The following is a 17,101-nucleotide window of genomic DNA, read 5'->3' on the forward strand; positions in this document are numbered from 1 at the left end:
TCCAGCTCCCAGAAGCCACAACTGCCTGGCCCAAGGATCAGGGATTCTGGGAGCTGTAGTCCAAAACACCCAGGAGGCCAGAAAGGCTGCTGCAATCTGAGATGGAGAGAAATAGAGATATTCCCATAAGCCTTTGGAGTTGTACGCAAAGTGGGGAGGAGATGGAGACCTCACGCGGTTGCTAGGGCAGTGCGGCTAAGCAGTGAGCATGCCCAAAGACGAAGAGGAGGAGGAGGAGGAAGAGGAGGAGGAAGCCAGGAGCAGCTTCCTAAGCATTTGGAGAGGCTTTGCGATGCACCAAGGCGGCTGAGCGGGCGCAGGAGAGGACTGGAGGAGCCTTGGAGGCACCTTCTGCAAAAGCAAAGCCATGCTGGCAAGGTGCCTGCTTTGCCCGGTGCCACCCGCAGAAGCAGCAGCAAGCAGTGCCAAGGAGAAAGCAACCCTTCCTCCTCTTTTGGGACTCATCGCCGTGCCTTTCGCCCCTTTCTGATGGAGATGCCAGCTTCCTAAAGGAGTCCAGAGGTTGGCACCGGCAGAAACCAAAAGCCTGGCTCTGGAGAAGCCCGTTCCACGGTGCCAACTGTAAAGGAGTCGATCAGCGGAGACCGAACCCTCATGCCTTGCTTCTGAGCCTTGTGCGATGGAGGTACCAGCTTCATGGTGCCAAACATAAGCGAGTCCAGAGGTTGGTACCATCAGGACCCAAATCCCATTGCTTTGCCTCTGAGCTCTAGATGATGGAGAATGAGATGCCACCTTCACAAGGAGTCCAGAAGTTGGGACTGGACCAAATATCTCAATGCTCTGTATGATGGAGATGCCAGTTTCACAGTGCCAGGCACCAGCATGGACCGAAAACCAGTGTCTTTCCTCTATGATCGAGGTACCAGCTCCATGGTGCCAAGCATAAGGGAGTCCAGAGATTGGCACCATCAGGACCCAAATCCCATTGCCTTGCCTCTGAGCTCTGGATGATGGAGATGCCAGTTTCACAGTGCCAGGCATCAGCGTGAACTGAAAACCAGTGTCTTTTCTGTATGATCGAGGTACCGGCTCCATGGTGCCAAGCATAAGGGAGTCCAGAGATTGGCACCATCAGGACCCAAATCCCATTGCCTTGCCTCTGAGCTCTGGATGATGGAGATGCCAGTTTCACAGTGCCAGGCATCAGCGTGAACTGAAAACCAGTGTCTTTTCTGTATGATCGAGGTACCGGCTCCATGGTGCCAAGCATAAGGGAGTCCAGAGATTGGCACCATCAGGACCCAAATCCCATTGCCTTGCCTCTGAGCTCTGGATGATGGAGATGCCAGCTTCACAGTGCCAGGCATCAGCGTGGACTGAAAGCCAGTTTCTTTCCTCTATGATTGAGGTACCAGCTCCATGGTGCCAAGCATAAGGGAGTCCAGAGATTGGCACCATCAGGACCCAAATCCCATCGCCTTGCCTCTGAACTCTGGATGATGGAGATGCCAGTTTTGCAGAACCAGACGTAATAAGGAAGTCCAGAGGTTGGCACAGGAAGGGACCCAAAACCAGTGCCTTGCTTCTGGTCCCTGTATCGTGAGGTCTCCAGCTTCTTGGTGCCAGGCGTGAGGGAGTTCAGAGGTTGGCACCGTCAAAGCAAGCCACGCTGAGAAGAAAGCATCATTCCTCCTCTTTCAGGATCCAAAGCCAACTCTTTGCATCTTCCTCTTGCATGATGGAGGTAACAGTTTGACAGTGCCAGGTGTAAAAGAGTTTGAGGTTGGCACCAGAAGGGACCAAAACTCAACATCTCATCTCATTGCCTCTGAGTTTAGTGCAACTTCATGGTGCTTGATGTAAGGTTGGCACCGTAAGGACTAAAATCTCATCACCTTGCGTCTGAGCCCTGTGTGATGGAGATGCCAACTTCATGGTGCCAGGCATAAGGGAGTCCAGAGCATGGCACCATAAGGACCAACATCTCATTACCTTGCCTCTGAGTTTTGTGGGATGGAGATGGCAACTTCATCGTGCTTGGCACAAGAGTCCAAAGGTTGGCATCATAACAAACGAAATCTCATTGCCTTGCCTCTGAGCCTTGTGTGATGGAGATGCCAACTTCATGGTGCCAGGCATAAGAGAGTTTGGGGCAGGGCAACATACAGACCAATGTCTCATTGCCTTGCCTCTAAATTTTGTGCAACAGAGATGGCAACTTCATGGTGCCTGGCATAAGATTCCAGAGGTTGGCACCATATGGACCAAAATCTCATCGCTTTGTCACTGAGCTCTGTGTGATGGAGATGCCAACTTCATGGTGCCAGGCATAAGGTAGTCCAGACTGTAGCACCATAAGGACCAACATCTCATTGCCTTGCGTCTGAGCTCTGTGCGACAGAGATGGTAACTTCATGGTGCCTGATATAAGGTTGGCACCATAAGGGCTAAAATCTCATCACCTTGCTTCTGAGCCCTGTGTGGAGATGCCAACTTCATGGTGCCAGGCATAAGGGAGTCCAGACTGTGGCTCCAGAAGGACAAAAATCTGATTACCTTGCCTCTGATTTTTTGTGTGTGGATATGTCAATTTCATGGTACCTGATGTAAGAGTCCAGAGGTTGCAACCAGAACAACCAAAACACCTTGCTTACGAGCCCTGTATAATGGAGATGCCAACTTCATGGTGCCAGGCATAAGGGAGTCCAGACTGTGGCACCACAAGGACCAACATCTCATTGCCTTGTTTCTGACCTCAGTGCAACTGAGATGGCAACTTCATGGTTCCTGGTGTAAGAGTCCAGAGGTTGGCTCCATAAGGATCAAAATCTGATTACCTTGCCTCTGAGTTTTGTGTGATGGAGATGCCAACTTCATGGTGTCTGGCGTAAGGTTGGCACCATAAGGACGGAAATCTCATCACCTTGCATTTGAGCCCTGTGTGATGGAGATGCCAACTTAATGGTGCCAGGCATAAGGGAGTCCAGAGCGTGGCACCATAAGGACCAACATCTCATTACCTTGCTTCCGACCTCTGTGCGACTGAGATGGCAACGTCATGGTGCCTGGCGTAAGAGTACAGAGGTTGGCACAAGAAAGACACAAACCTCATCACCTTGCTTCTGAGTTTTGTGCAATGGACAATGGCAATGGAGATGGCAACTTCATGGTGTCTGGCGTAAGGTTGGCACCATAAGGACGAAAAATATCATCACCTTGCGTCTGAGCCCTGTGTGATGGAGATGCCAACTTCATGGTGCCAGACATAAGGGAGTTCAGAGCATGGCACCATAAAGACCAACATCTCATTGCCTTGCCTCTGAATGTATGCAACAGAGATGGCAACTTCATGGTGCCTGGTGTAAGAGTCCAGAGGTTTGGCACCAGAAGGACCAAAACCTCATCACCTTGCTTCTGAGTTTTGTGCAACGGAGATGGCAACTTCATGGTGTCTGGCGTAAGGTTGGCACCATAAGGGCTAAAATCTCATCACCTTGCGTCTGAGTCCTGTGTGATGGAGATGCCAACTTCATGGTCCCAGGCATAAGGGAGTCCAGAGCTTTGCGCCATAAGGACCAACATCTCATTGTCTTGTGTCTGACTTCTATGTGATGGAGATAGCAACTCCATGGTGCCTGGCGTAAAGGTCCAGAGGTTGGCACCAGAAGGACCAAAACCTCATCACCTTGCTTCTGAGTCTTGTACAATGGAGATGCCAACTTCATGGTGCCAGGCATAAGGGAGTTTGGAGTGTATGATGGAGAGGCCAACTTCATGGCTCCAGGTGTAAGCGAATCCAAAGATTGGCACAGTACAGAACCAAATGGTGCCGGGCATAAAGAACACTTGCTGTTGCCCAGAGGTTGGCATCATTGAAAGTCAGCAAACCAGGAATGCCAGGGGACAGCGAGGAGATCATCCGCCTGCGTAAGCCACGCTTCTCCTATGAGGAGAACCAGATCCTGATCCAAGAGGTGCGTGCCAACTACGGCAAGCTCTACGGCACCCAGAGTCGGCGGGTGACGGTGGCTGAGCGCCGGCGGGTCTGGGAGGGCATCGCTGCCAAGATCAACAGCATCACCAGCTGGAAGCGGACCGGGCAGGAGGTCCAGAAGCGGTGGAATGACTTCAAGCGGCGCACCAAGGAGAAGCTGGCACGGGTGCCCCACTCCACCCAAGGGGCCGGCACCACCGCCTGCAACGAGAGCTTCTCGGCGGAGGAGGAGACCATCTTTGCCATCCTTGGGCCTGGCGTGATGCTGGGGATGGCCAACGGTCGGGCAGAGCCTTGCCAGAACGCAGGGCCAGAGTTTGGTGCCCGCAGTTACCACGTGGAAGCAGAGCCGGGCACAGGTGAGTGATATGGGGAATGGGTTCACATGTTGGTAGGTTTCTCCAATATGGGCGAATAGTAGCAACTGTGAATGTGGCACTTTTGGTGCCAGCTTGCTGAAGACAGAAGAGTGTTGTCATATGTCAGCAGCAGAGACATTTGAATCTAGGGCAGGCATGAGCAAGCTTGGGCCCTCCAGGTGTTTTGGACTTCAACTCCCACAATTCCTAACAGCCGGTAGGCTGTTAGGAATTGTGGGAGTTGAAGTCCAAAACACCTGGAGGGCTCAAGTTTGCCCATGTCTGGAATATGGATTTATAAGTGGCTAAGCTAGGACTGCTGGGACTTGGAGTTCAACAACATTTGGAAGGCTGCATGATTCCCAAACACTATTCTAAAATGAAGAGAGAAAAGAAGACTCGATTGGAGGTTAGATTTCCCAGTCGTGGAGCATGTGCAGAGTGGCTTTCACGATGGAATACCATCACAACCATGCAACACATTGTGGGCCCCAGATGATGCTGGACTGTAGCTTCCAGCAGCTTAGCTGGCGTATATCAAGGTGAGTATTAGGAGGATTGTAGTTCAACGTTTTGGGGACCACGTTTTGGGGACCACACAATTCCTACTCATGGGTTTGGAAGGTTTAAGTGCCAGATATGAATCCCAGCATATGTTTTTCTTCCGTTCTGGCATCCCCTTTGCAGCTGAAAGGGAGACCAGGAGTGTGAATGAGCAGAGGCATGGCCAATGAAGAAATATAGTTTGTGTGGGGCCGGACAGTGCGGCATCTGAGCCACTGGCCAAAGTACTGCCTTTGCGTGTAGACCTTTTTATAGATGCGGCGAGAACAGCGTGTCCTTCTTTGAAAGCATTCCTTTATGAGAAGAGGGATTCATAAACTCCCATGTTTCATCCAACTGGTACCAACGTCTGAACGTGCTGCGTACCTGCACAATGAACTCTTAAATACATCACTGGTCTTCTTCCTTCCTTCCCTCCCTCTTTTCTTTCCTTCCCTCCCTCTTTTATTTCCTTCCTTCCCTCTTTCCTTTCCTCTTTCCTTCCTTACTCTTTCTTTCTTTCCTTCTCTCTTTCCTTCCTTCCTTCCCTCTTTCTTCCTTCCTTCCTTCCCTCCCTCTTTCCTTCCTTCCTTCCTTCCTTCCTTCCTTCTTCCTTCCTTCCTTTCCCTCCCTCTTTCCTTCCTTCCCTCTTTCTTTCCTTCCTTCCTTCCCTCTTTCTTTCTTTCCTTCCTTCCTTCACTTCCTTTCCTTCCCCCCCTCTTTCTTTCTTTCCTTCCCACTTCCCTCCCTCTTTCTTTCCTTCCTTCCCTTTCTTTCCTTCCTTCCTTCTTTCCTTTCCTCCCTCTTTCTTTCCTTCCTTCTTTCCTTCCTTTCTTCCCTCTTTCCTTCCTTCCCTCGCTCTCTCTTTCCTTCCTTCCTTCCTTCCTTCCTTCCTTCCTTCCTTCCTTCCGTTCCCTGCCTCTTTCTTTTCTTCCTTCTTTCCTTCCTTCCTTCCCTCTCTTCCTTCCTTCCTTCCTTCCTTCCTTCCTTCCTTCCTTCCTTCCTTCCTTCCCTTACCAGCCGTTAGGAATTGTGGGAGTTTATGTCCAAAACACCTGGAGGGCCAAAGTTTGCCCATGCCTACTATATACTCAGGTATACATCTAGAAGTGCTTGTCAAAAGTCAACCTAAAAAAACATTATAGACACTTTTTAGAGCCTGGCTGCCTGGCCATCTGTCCAGACAGATTTGGTTGTGACATAAAACAACAGAGTGCTGTTCCTAGGTTCATAAACAAGAGTGCTGTTCCTAATTGTTCTTCTTATGAAAAGATGTACAACATTGACTTGGGGGCCACAACTTTGTCCTGGCCAGAGTAAATGTGCCCTCAGAGGCGGCCCTAGGTAATTTTCAACGGTAAGCAAACAGTATTTTGGTGCCCCCCCCCCCAACCAATCATTGATATATATTTTCTGTTTGTCGTGGGAGTTCTGTGTGCCATATTTGGTTCAATTCCATCATTGGTGGAGTTCAGAATGCTCTTTGATTGTAGGTGAACTATACATCCCGGTAACTACACTTGCCGCACTTGCTCCCTTGCCTGGCCCTCTTTGGGTCCGGAGGCGTGCCTGAAGACCCCGGCGTGTGCACCAAAAGTCAACTCTTCTTCTGACTTTCTCCTCAGCCATTGGGACCAAGAGAGAGAGAGAGACAGAGAGGTGGAGATGCCCACCTTTCCTGAAGGTAGGCGCAAAAACAAAGGAGGGAGTGGAGGTGGGAGATACCTCCAGCCAGAGGGGCTCTCTCTCTCTCTCTCTCTCTTGGTCCCAATGGCTGAAGAGAAAGTCAGGAGAAGAGGCGACTTTTGGTGTGCACGCTGGGGTCTTCAGACACACCTCCGCACCCGAAGTGGGCCAGGTGTGGCGGCTCCGCCCCTTGGCCCACCCGCGGATTGGGGAGAGGAGAGGAGGCGGGTGGAGCACCGGGGGATCAGGAAAGGGAGCTGGTTATGGGGAAGGGATCGGACGCGGAGAACAATTGAGCGCCGGCTCTGCTCGCGCACCCGGTGGCCGGGTGGAGCAGGAACGAGAGGGGCTAGGCGAGGGTCAAGGGCCCGGCCCCTTTGGGAAGAGGCTCTCCCGGCAGCGAGGCAAGAAAGCCGAGGCTCCCCCCGGACTGCTAGGGTTGTTGTGAGCTGAGGGGGCGCTCCTCAAGTGGCAGTCGAGGGGCATTTACAGAGGTGCCTCTGCGCCCCTGGCAAAAAAAAGTGTTCTGCGACCGCTTACTTCGCGTAATGGACGAGCCGCCCCTGTGTGCAGTCCACATGTTTCATGAGGTTTCTGGCACACAAAGTTTTTGCCTTCTACTCAAGTGTCACCTTCTTTTTAGGAACTGGCTGATCAGGAACAAATGTCTGAAACCAGGGAACAAACCCAGATTTTAAAAATCCTGAATTTTCCGATTGTGGGGACATACAGACATGCGGAGATCTGCATATTTGGCTCAAATCCGTTATATTCCCGCCCTGGGAAATCTCGCGATTGTAGCGATTGCTTCTGTGTTTACAGGGAACGGTGTCTGGCCACCCTCCTCTTTGCTGCGGAAGCTCCTGGGATAAAGGCATTGTCTGGATGGGCCTCAAGGCTTGGCGTGTTTTCTAAGAAACTAACAAAACGCAGGGAGGTGGATTTCCAAGTATCCGTGTGGTCACTCTTCTCCCTTCCTCGCCCTTGCAGATATGCCAACCGGAAGCCACCTATCCTGCAGTCCGGAGACACCTACGCATCACACATCCTGCTGCGCTCTGGACGGAGGCTTCCTGCGGCTCAAGGAGCGTGATTCACCGGAACCCCCTTTGGCACGGTCCGTGGTCCACTTGGCACCTTCTCCGGCCACTTTGGGTTGCATCCGGCCACATCTTGCACACTCCCCCGGTGAGCAACTGAGCACCACCTCGTGCCCATCGGCCTCACCACCCTTGAGACGTTGGCACACCCGCCTTGATGCGCCCATCTGCGAGACCCCTCTAGATTTCCTCCAGGCGCAGAGGGAGACGGCCGACGCCATCCGCGAGCTGAGCTACACCTTGCGGCAAGGTTTGGAGCGGCTCACCGAAGTGGTGGCCACCTTGTTACCCCTGCTTCCGGCACAAACACAACATCACCTATCGCACGCACAGGAGGGAATGTGTATGTCTCGTGGGGAGACCCTTCCACCCAGAGAGACCTTTGCTACCAAACTAGAAGCATCCTCTGAGCAAAGTGAGAGCGAAGTGAGACTTCTTCCGCAAGATGTGCCCGAAACGGGGCCACCCCCGAGCAGGCCCCAGAAGCGGAGGAAAGGCATCCCCACTCGCAAACGGAGAGGACGCTGGAAGAACTAATTCAGAAGGGGCTGAGCATGCCATTCTTGTGATTGGCATCTCAATGACTTCTCTTACCCCCCCCCTTCCCCAAAGATATCCCCTCCTCATATGGATAATGCAAGTTTGAACCCTTTATGACACATGGACCCGCTCTTCCTGCTCTTGCTTATTGCCCAAGTTTGGGAAAGTCACGTTTGGCTCCTAATCGTGATCCCCAAAAGTGACTTTCCCAGATTGTGGTTGTTGCTCAAAGGTTTGCCGCAGCTCCGCACACCTCATTGCTCAGCAAACGCAGCTCCCGGCTTCTTGCTTGTGGTTTTTTGCGGCCACCAAACCAAAAGGCTTCGATTGCATTCCCCTATTTGACTGACACCCCTACCAGGTTCTTGCAAATTTACATGCAGATATAGATTACCCGCATTTAATGCACCATCGAATCTAATGCGCACCCCAATTTTCAAAACCTTGGAACCAAAATAAGTATTTTACTTTTTGTTCCTTTTCGTTGTTTTACGAGACGTCAAGCCTTCTCTGCCAAAGGATGTTGATGTGTCACCAAATTACACATCCCAGTTTTGCATAGCACTAATCTATGGCAGTGTTTCTCAACCTGTGGGTCAGGACCCCTGGGGGAGGTCGTGAGGGGTGTCAGAGGGGTCACCAAAGATGACGGAAAAAACAGTATTTTCTTTTGGTCATAAGCTTTCTGTATGCCATGTTTGGTTCAATTCCATCTTTGGTGGAGTTCAGAATGCTCTTTGATTGTAAGTGAACTACAAATCCCAGCAACTACAACGCCCAAATGTCAAGGTCTATTTTCCCCAAACTCCACCAGTGTTCACGTTTGAGCATATTGAGTATTTGTGCCAAGTTTGGTCCAGATCCATCATTGTTTGAGTCCACAGTGCTCTCTGGATGTAGGTGAACTACAACTCCAAAACTCAAGGTCAATGTCCACCAAACCCTTCTAGTATTTTCTGTTGGTCATGGGAGTTCTTTGTGCCAAGTTTGGTTCAATTCCATTTTTGGGGGAGTTCAGAATGCTCTTTGATTGTAAGTGAACTATAAATCCCAACAACTACAATGCCCAAATGTCAAGGTCTATTTTCCCCAAAACTCCACCAGTGTTCACTTTTGGGCATATTGAGTTTCTTTACCAAGTTTTGTCCAGATCCATCATTGTTTGGCTCGATTCTCTAGTTGGTGGGGTTCCAAATGCTCTTTGATTGTAGGTGAACTATAAATCCCAGCAACTACAACTCCCAAATGCCAAGGTCTATTTTCCCCAAACTCCACTGGTGTACACATTTGAGCATATTGAGTAGTCGTACCAAGTTTGGACCAGATCTATCATTGTTTGAGTCTACAGTGCTCTCTGGATGTAGGTGAACTACAACTCCAAAATTTGTGCCAAGTTTGGTCCAGTTCCATCACTGTTTGGTCCAGATCCATCACAAGGGGGTCTCAGAGGGGTACCAAAGACCATCAAAAAACACAGTATTTTCTGTTGGTCATGGGGGTTCTGCGTGGGAAGTTTGGCCCAATTCTGTTATTAGTAAGGTTCTGAATGCTCTTCAATTGTATGTGAACTATACATCCCAGCAACTACAACTCCCAAATGCCAAGGTCTATTTTCCCCAAACTCCACCAGTGTTCACATTTGGACATATTGAGTTTCTTTATCAAGTTTGGTCCAGTTCTCTCATTGTTTGAGTCCACAGTGCTCTCTGGATGTAGGTGAACTGCAACTCCCAAACTCAAGGTCAATGCCCACCAAACCCTTCCAATATTTTCTGTTGTTCATGGGAGTTCTATCTGCCATGTTTGGTTCAATTCAATTGTTGGTGGAGTTCAGAATGCTCTTTGATTGTAGGTGAACTACAAATCCCAGCGATTTCGCCCAAAACAAGGTGAGCGTTAGATTCGAGTAAATAAAATATTTTAAAGCATAGGCTTCAAAGGCAAAGAGGAAAAATAAACATAGTTGGCTGAAAACATAAATTAACTCAATAAACTATTTTTTCATACTAGATCTCCCTTTGTGTTTGTCGAATCTTGACGTCACAGTGTCGGAGAGACGAAGTGCAGAATCGCAGGGCTTCTTTTTACAAGCAAGCATGCACTTACCACATTTATGAAGGTACACAATACGAGGGTTGAATGAGAAGTATTGCCTCCACCTTCGTAACTCCTCAACAGATGGCAGTACTGGTATGCGGCAGGTACTGGCTTGTTCAGTAGACTCTCCTCTACAGTTCCATATTGGCGGGAAGCTTTAGCATTGAATGGTTGTGTTGTTAAAGTGCAAGTAGAAAAGAGTTCTTTTCCCCACCCTGAACCTTTCACATATCTTGAAAGAGAAGTCTCTCATACAAGGGTTGAATGAAAAGTAATGCCTCCACCTTCGTAACTCATCAACAGATGGCAGTACTGGTATGCGGCAGGTACTGGCTTGTTCGGTAGACTCTCCTCTTCAGTTCCATTTTGGCAGGAAGCCTTAGCATTGAACGGTTGTGTTGTTAAAGTGCAGTACTGGTATGCGGCAGGTACTGGCTTGTTCAGTAGACTCTCCTCTACAGTTCCATTTTGGCAGGAAGCCTTAGCATTGAACAGTTGTGTTGTTAAAGTGCAAAGTATGGAACCCTGCGCATATGATCGGTCAATGTGACTTAAGCAACGCGCAGATATTGAATTCTTGACAGCAGAAGGTGTCACCCCAAAAGAGATTCATCAGAGAATGCAAGCTGTTTATGGTGATTGTGTTGAGGTGAGTACTGTGCGTTGTTGGGCTAATAAGTTTAAAGTTGTTGAGGTGGGAACATCTGACTAGTGTGACAAACAAAGAGTTGGATGTCCTGTGACAGCAACCACCGAGTTTCACAAGCCAAAGGTTGACAGATTGATTCAGGACGATCGTTGTATCACTCAGAGAGAAATTTCAAGCATAATCGGCATTTCACAAGAATGTATGGGTCTCATTATTGCTTTGCTTGGCTATCGGAAGATCTGTGCACGATGGGTACCCAGCATGAGAGAACTGTGAGATGCAAGTTGCGGAAACAAGAGTGTCGACTTCTTCCATGACGGCTTCAGAAAACTTGTTCATTGTTGGCAGAAATGTATCCAATTGTCTTGTGATTATGTGGGAAAGTGAATAGTGGTAGTTAAAGAGCACATTCTAAGAATTATTTCTGCATTTGATTTATTAAAATATTCCCATCCAAACCCAAGTAACGAAGGTGGAGGCATTACTTTTCAGTCAACCCTCGTCAATCTTGACGTCACAGTGCCTGAGAAACGAGGTGCAGAATCACAGGGCTTCTTTTTTGCAAGCAAGCATGCACATTTATGAAGGTACACAATACATTTATTTGTGTTAGGAGTGGTGACTAGCTGGCCCTGATTGTACTAATCACCTCTAAACAAAGGATTCCCCCAGGCAGTAAGAAGCCACCCCTTGAAACAGCCAGGCCATTAAATGCTAATCAAGGTGGCCAATTGAAACATCCACACTGACCACCAACAGACAAGAGTTATTTCTCCCACTCTGGACAATCCAGACATATAAACCCCATTTTCCTATTTTCCAGCAGATCTCACAACCTCTGAGCATGCCTACCATAGATGTGGGCGAAACATCAGGAGAGTATGCTTCTAGAACATGGCCACACAGCCCGAAAAATGTACAACAACCCAATGATTCCGGTCATGAAAGCCTTTGACAATACAATATTGACATTGATCCTAAACATATGAATCAATACTCAACTGTATAGTACAATGTTTCTCAACCTGGCGGTCGGGACCCTTGGGGGGGCTGCAAGGGGGGTGTCATAAGGGTCGTCAAAGACCATCAGAAAACAAAGTATTTTCTGTGGGTTCTTTGTGAAAAGTTTGGCCCAATTTGATCATTGGTGTTCTGTGTGCCAAGTTTGGTTCAGTTCCATCATTGGTGGGGCTCAGAACTATAAATCCCAGCAACTACAACTCCCAAATGTCAAGTCTATTCTCCCCAAATTCCATCATTCACATTTGAGGATATTGAATATTTATGCCAAGTTTGGTCCATATCCATCATTGTTTGAGTCCACAGTGCTCTCTGGAGGTAGGTAAACTACAACTCCCAAATTCAAGGTCAATATTCAACAGAACCTTTTAATATTTTCTGATAGTCATGGGCATTCTGTGAGCCAAGTTTGGTTCAATTCTATCGTTGGTGGAGTTCAGAATGCTCTTTGGTTGTAGGTGAACGATAAATCCCAGCAACTACAACTCCCAAATGTCAAGGTCTATTTTCCCCAAACCCCACCAGTCTTCACATTTGGACATATTGAATATCCGTGCCAAGTTCGGTCCAGATCCATCATTATTTGAATCCACAGTGCTCTCTGGATGTAGGTGAACTACAACTCCCAAACTCAAGGTCAATGCCCACCAAACCCTTCCAGGATTTTCTGGTGGTCATGGGAGTTTGAGCCAAGTTTGTTTCAATTCCATCGTTGGTGGAGTTCAGAATGCTCTTTGATTGTAGGTGAACCATAAATCCCAAATTCAAGGTCAATGTTCAACAGAACCTCTTAATATTTTCTGATGGTCATGGGCCCTTCCAGTATTTTCTGATGGTCATGGGAGTTCTGTGTGCCAAGTTTGGTTCAATCCCATTATTGGTGGGGTTCAGAATGCTCTTTGATTGTAGGTGAACTATAAATCCCAGCAACTACAACTCCCAAATGTCAAGGTCTATTTTCCCCAAACTCTACCAGTCTTCACATTTGGACATATTGAGTATCCGTGCCAAGTTTGGTCCAGATCCATCATTGTTTGAGTCCACAGTGCTCTCTGGAGGTAGGTGAACTACAACTCCCAAGTTCAAGGTCAATGTTCAACAGAACTTTTTAATATTTTCTGTTGGTCATGGGAGTCCTGTGTGCCTAGTTTGGTTCAATTCCATCGTTGGTGGAGTTCAGAATGCTCTTTGATTGTAGGTGAACTACAAATCCCAGCAACTACAACTCCCAAATCACAAAATCAATAACCCCTCCCCAACCTCACCAATATTCAAATTTGGGTGTATTGGGCATTTGTGCCAAATGTGGTCCATTGAATGAAAATACGTCCTGCATATCAGATATTTATGTTACAATTCACAACAGTAGCAAAATTACAGTTGCAAAGTAGCAACGGAAATAATGTTTCCCCTTGCCTGTCAATCACCGGCTTAGTCCCGCCCCCAGGATAAGGAAGGGGAGGGGCTTTGCAGAAGAGAAAGAGGGCAGGAAATGCGCAAGGACATCCGGGACCTCTGCGCGCGGGGCGAACTGGGAAATGTATTTCCTTCCCTTTCCAGGCGAGGAGCAGAGTTAACCCTTTAGCTTCCCTTTGGAGGAAGGATTTAAGGAGGAACGGAGGGAATGAAAGAAAGAGAGGGAGATGGAAGGAGAGGAAAGAAGGGGAGGGGAGAGGGCTGGGGGTCTCCCTTTTGGAAGAGGGCCTTCAAGCACCTCCTTGGTCTCCCACCCAATTCCTAACCAGGGCTGGCCCTGCTTAGCAGCCAAGCTCAGGCTGGATATAAGATTATTACATTTGATCATTATATTTATATTGTATTTCTTTGTATATTAGGGTGTTTAGGCAAGAAGGAAACTCAAACAAAAGCAATTATTATTAATATTATTATTTCTGCAATTATATATATATATATATATATATATATATATATATGAGTGTTTAGGGAAGTCATGCTCCCCATGCTCTATTCCGCTTTGGTTAGACCACACCTGGAATACTGTGTCCAATTCTGGGCACCACAATTCAAGAGAGATATTGACAATCTGGAATGTGTCCAGAGGAGGGCGACTAAAATGATCAAGGGTCTGGAGAACAAGCCCTATGAGGAGTGGCTTAAGGAGCTGGGCATGTTTAGCCTGAAGAAGAGAAGGCTGAGAGGAGATATGATGAGGGCCATGGATAAATATGTGAGAGGAAGCCACAGGGAGGAGGGAGCAAGCTTGTTTTCTGCTTCCATGGAGACTAAAGGGTCTGGAGAACAAGCCCTATGAGGAGCGGCTTAAGGAGCTGGGCATGTTTAGCCTGAAGAAGAGAAGGCAGAGAGGAGATATGATAGCCATGTATAAATATGTGAGAGGAAGCCACAGGGAGGAGGGAGCAAGCTTGTTTTCTGCTTCATTGGAGACTAGGACGTGGAACGATGGCTTTAAACTACAAGAAAGGAGATTCCATCTGAACACGAGGAAGAACTTCCTGACTGTGAGAGCCGTTCAGCAGTGGAACTCTCTGCCCTGGAGTGTGGTGGAGGCTCCTTCTTTGGAAGCTTTTAAACAGAGGCTGGATGGCCATCTGTCAGGGGTGATTTGAATGCAATTTTCCTGCTTCTTGGCAGAATGGGGTTGGACTGGACGGCCCATGAGGTCTCTTCCAACTCTTTGATTCTATGATTCTATGATTCTAAAGGAACTCAAATGGGTCAAAAATATAAAGCAAGTTTTGTTCTTTTTGCGATTATTATTAATATTATTTTTTCTGCAATTATATATATAGAGAGAGTGTTCAGGCAAGAACTCAAATAGGTCAAAAATATAAAGCAATTATTGATCTTTTTGCAATTATTATAATATATATTATATTTATTATATTATATATTAGAGTGTTTAGGCAAGAAAAGAACACAAATAGATCAAAAATATAATGCAATTATTGTTCTTTTTGCAATTACTATTATTATTTCTGCAATTATGATTATATATATATATATATATATATATATATATATATTAGAGTGTTTAGGCAAGAAAAGAACTCAAATGGGTCAAAAATATAAATCAATTATTGTTCTTTTTGCAATTATTATTAATATTATTATTTCTGCAATTATTATGTATAGAGTGTTCAGGCAAGAACTCAAATAGGTCAAAAATATAAAGCAATTATTGATCTTTTTGCAATTATTATTATTACTTCTGCAATTATTATTATATATATTATATTTATTATATTATATATTAGAGTGTTTAGGCAAGAAAAGAACTCAAATAGGTCAAAAATATAAAGCAATTATTGTTCTTTTTGTAATTATTAATATTATTTCTGCAATTATTATATTTAATATATATATTTATATGACTGTTTAGACAATAAAGGAACTAAATAGGTCAGAAATAAAAAAGCAATTATTGTTCTTTTTGCAATTATTATTTCTGCTCTCTCTCTCTATATATATATATATTAGTGTTTAGGCACGAAAGAAACTCAAATAGGTCAAAAATTTCTTCCTTCTTTCCTTTTATCTATCTATCCATCCAACCTTCCTTCTTTCTATCAACCCACCAATCCATCTTCCTATCTATCCATCCATCCATCCATCCATCCTTTTATCTATTCTTCATTCCACCTATCCACCCACCCACCCACCCACCCATCTATCTATCTATCTACTCATCTATTTACCTATCTTTCCTTCCTTCCTTCTATTCATCCTCCTATCTATCCATCCATCCATCCGCTCCATGCAGTCATGCCGGCCACATGACCTTGGAGATGTCTACAGACAACGCTGGCTCTTCGGCTTAGCAATGAGATGAGCACCAACCCCCAGAGTCGGACATGACTAGACTGAATGTCAGGGGGAAATATCTTCTGGACTTCCTTTAAGAGTTAGTTTGGATATCTGTCTAACCTATCTACCTGCCTATCTATCTATCTAGCCTTCCTTCCTTCTATCCATTCTCCCTTCCTTCCTTTTATCCATCCATCCTTCCTTCTTTCCTTTTATCTATCCATCCATCTTTCCTTCCTTCCATCCATCATCTGTCTATCCACCCACCCACCCACCCATCCATCTTCCTCTCTCTCTCTCTCTCTCTTTCCTTCCTTCCTTTGATCCATCCACCTTCTATCTTTCCTTACATCCATCCATCTATTCATCCTCCTATCTAATCTCTCTATCTCTCTATCTCTCTATCTATCTCTCTATCTCTCTCTCTCTCTATCTATCTATCTATCTATCTTTCCTTCCATCCATCCATCCATCTATTCATCTTCCTATCTATCTATCTATCTATCTATCTATCTATCTATCTATCTATCTTTCCTTCCTTCCATTGATCCATCCACCTATTTTTCTATCTTTCCTTCCATCCATCTATTCATCTTTCTATCTATCTATCTTTCTTTCCTTTCTTCCTTCCTTTGATCCATCCACCTTCTATCTTTCTATCTTTCCGTCCATCCATCCGTCTATTCATCTATCTATCTATCTATCTATCTATCTATCTATCTATCTATCTATCTATCTATCTTTCCTTCCTTCCTTCCTTCCTTCCTTCCATTGATCCATCCACCTTCTACCTTTCCTTACATCCATCCATCTATTCATCTATCTATCCTTCCTTCCTTCCTTTGATCCATCCACCTTCTATCTTTCCTTCCTTCCATCCATCCATCTCTCTATCATCTATCTATCTTTCCTTCCTTCCTACCTTCCTTCCATTGATCCATCTACCTATCTATCTATCTATCTATCTATCCTTCCTTCCATCCATCCATCCATCCACCTCTCTCTCTCTCTCTCTCTCTCTATCCATCCGCTCCATGCAGTCATGCCGGCCACATGACCTTGGAGGCGTCTATGGACAACGCCGGCTCTTCGGCTTAGAAATGGAGATGAGCACCAATACCCAGAGTCTGTCTGTCTGTCTACCTACCTACCTACCTACCTACCTACTTGCCTACCTATCTGCCTATCTTTCTATCTATCTGCCTATCAATCTATCTGCATATCTCTCTCTCTCTCCATGCCTGTCTGTTTGAATGGAAGGCAGCTTCCTGCCTGCAGGTCCGCCTTTAAGAGCCATGGGGGAGCCCCTCCCTGTCAGCCCCGCCCCCGGCTGCCCCGAACTACATCTCCCAGCGCGCCTTGC

The 17,101-nt window shown here is 46.6% G+C and overlaps 1 protein-coding gene across 1 annotated transcript; it reads left to right on the top strand.

Moving 5' to 3' along the window:
- The first annotated feature begins 186 nt into the window (after window positions 1-186).
- LOC132782093 (myb-related transcription factor, partner of profilin) lies at window positions 187-10,195 on the top strand. Its single transcript, XM_060786764.2, has 2 exons — window positions 187-4,317; window positions 7,537-10,195. The coding sequence occupies exons 1-2, from the start codon at window positions 3,858-3,860 to the stop codon at window positions 8,181-8,183; spliced, it is 1,107 nt and encodes a 368-aa protein (XP_060642747.2). The 5' UTR covers window positions 187-3,857; the 3' UTR covers window positions 8,184-10,195.
- Window positions 10,196-17,101: the final 6,906 nt, after the last annotated feature.

The sequence above is a fragment of the Anolis sagrei genome, chromosome Y (genome assembly GCF_037176765.1).
Source record: "Anolis sagrei isolate rAnoSag1 chromosome Y, rAnoSag1.mat, whole genome shotgun sequence".
Classification (NCBI taxonomy): Eukaryota; Metazoa; Chordata; class Lepidosauria; order Squamata; family Dactyloidae; genus Anolis; species Anolis sagrei.

Excerpts from the sequence above, each read along its gene's own strand:
- LOC132782093 (XM_060786764.2), top strand. The coding sequence starts at position 3,858 with ATGCCAGGGGACAGCGAGGAGATCATCCGCCTGCGTAAGCCACGCTTC. Across the intron at positions 4,318-7,536 it reads GGAAGCAGAGCCGGGCACAG|ATATGCCAACCGGAAGCCAC; the intron begins GTGAGTGATATG and ends TCGCCCTTGCAG.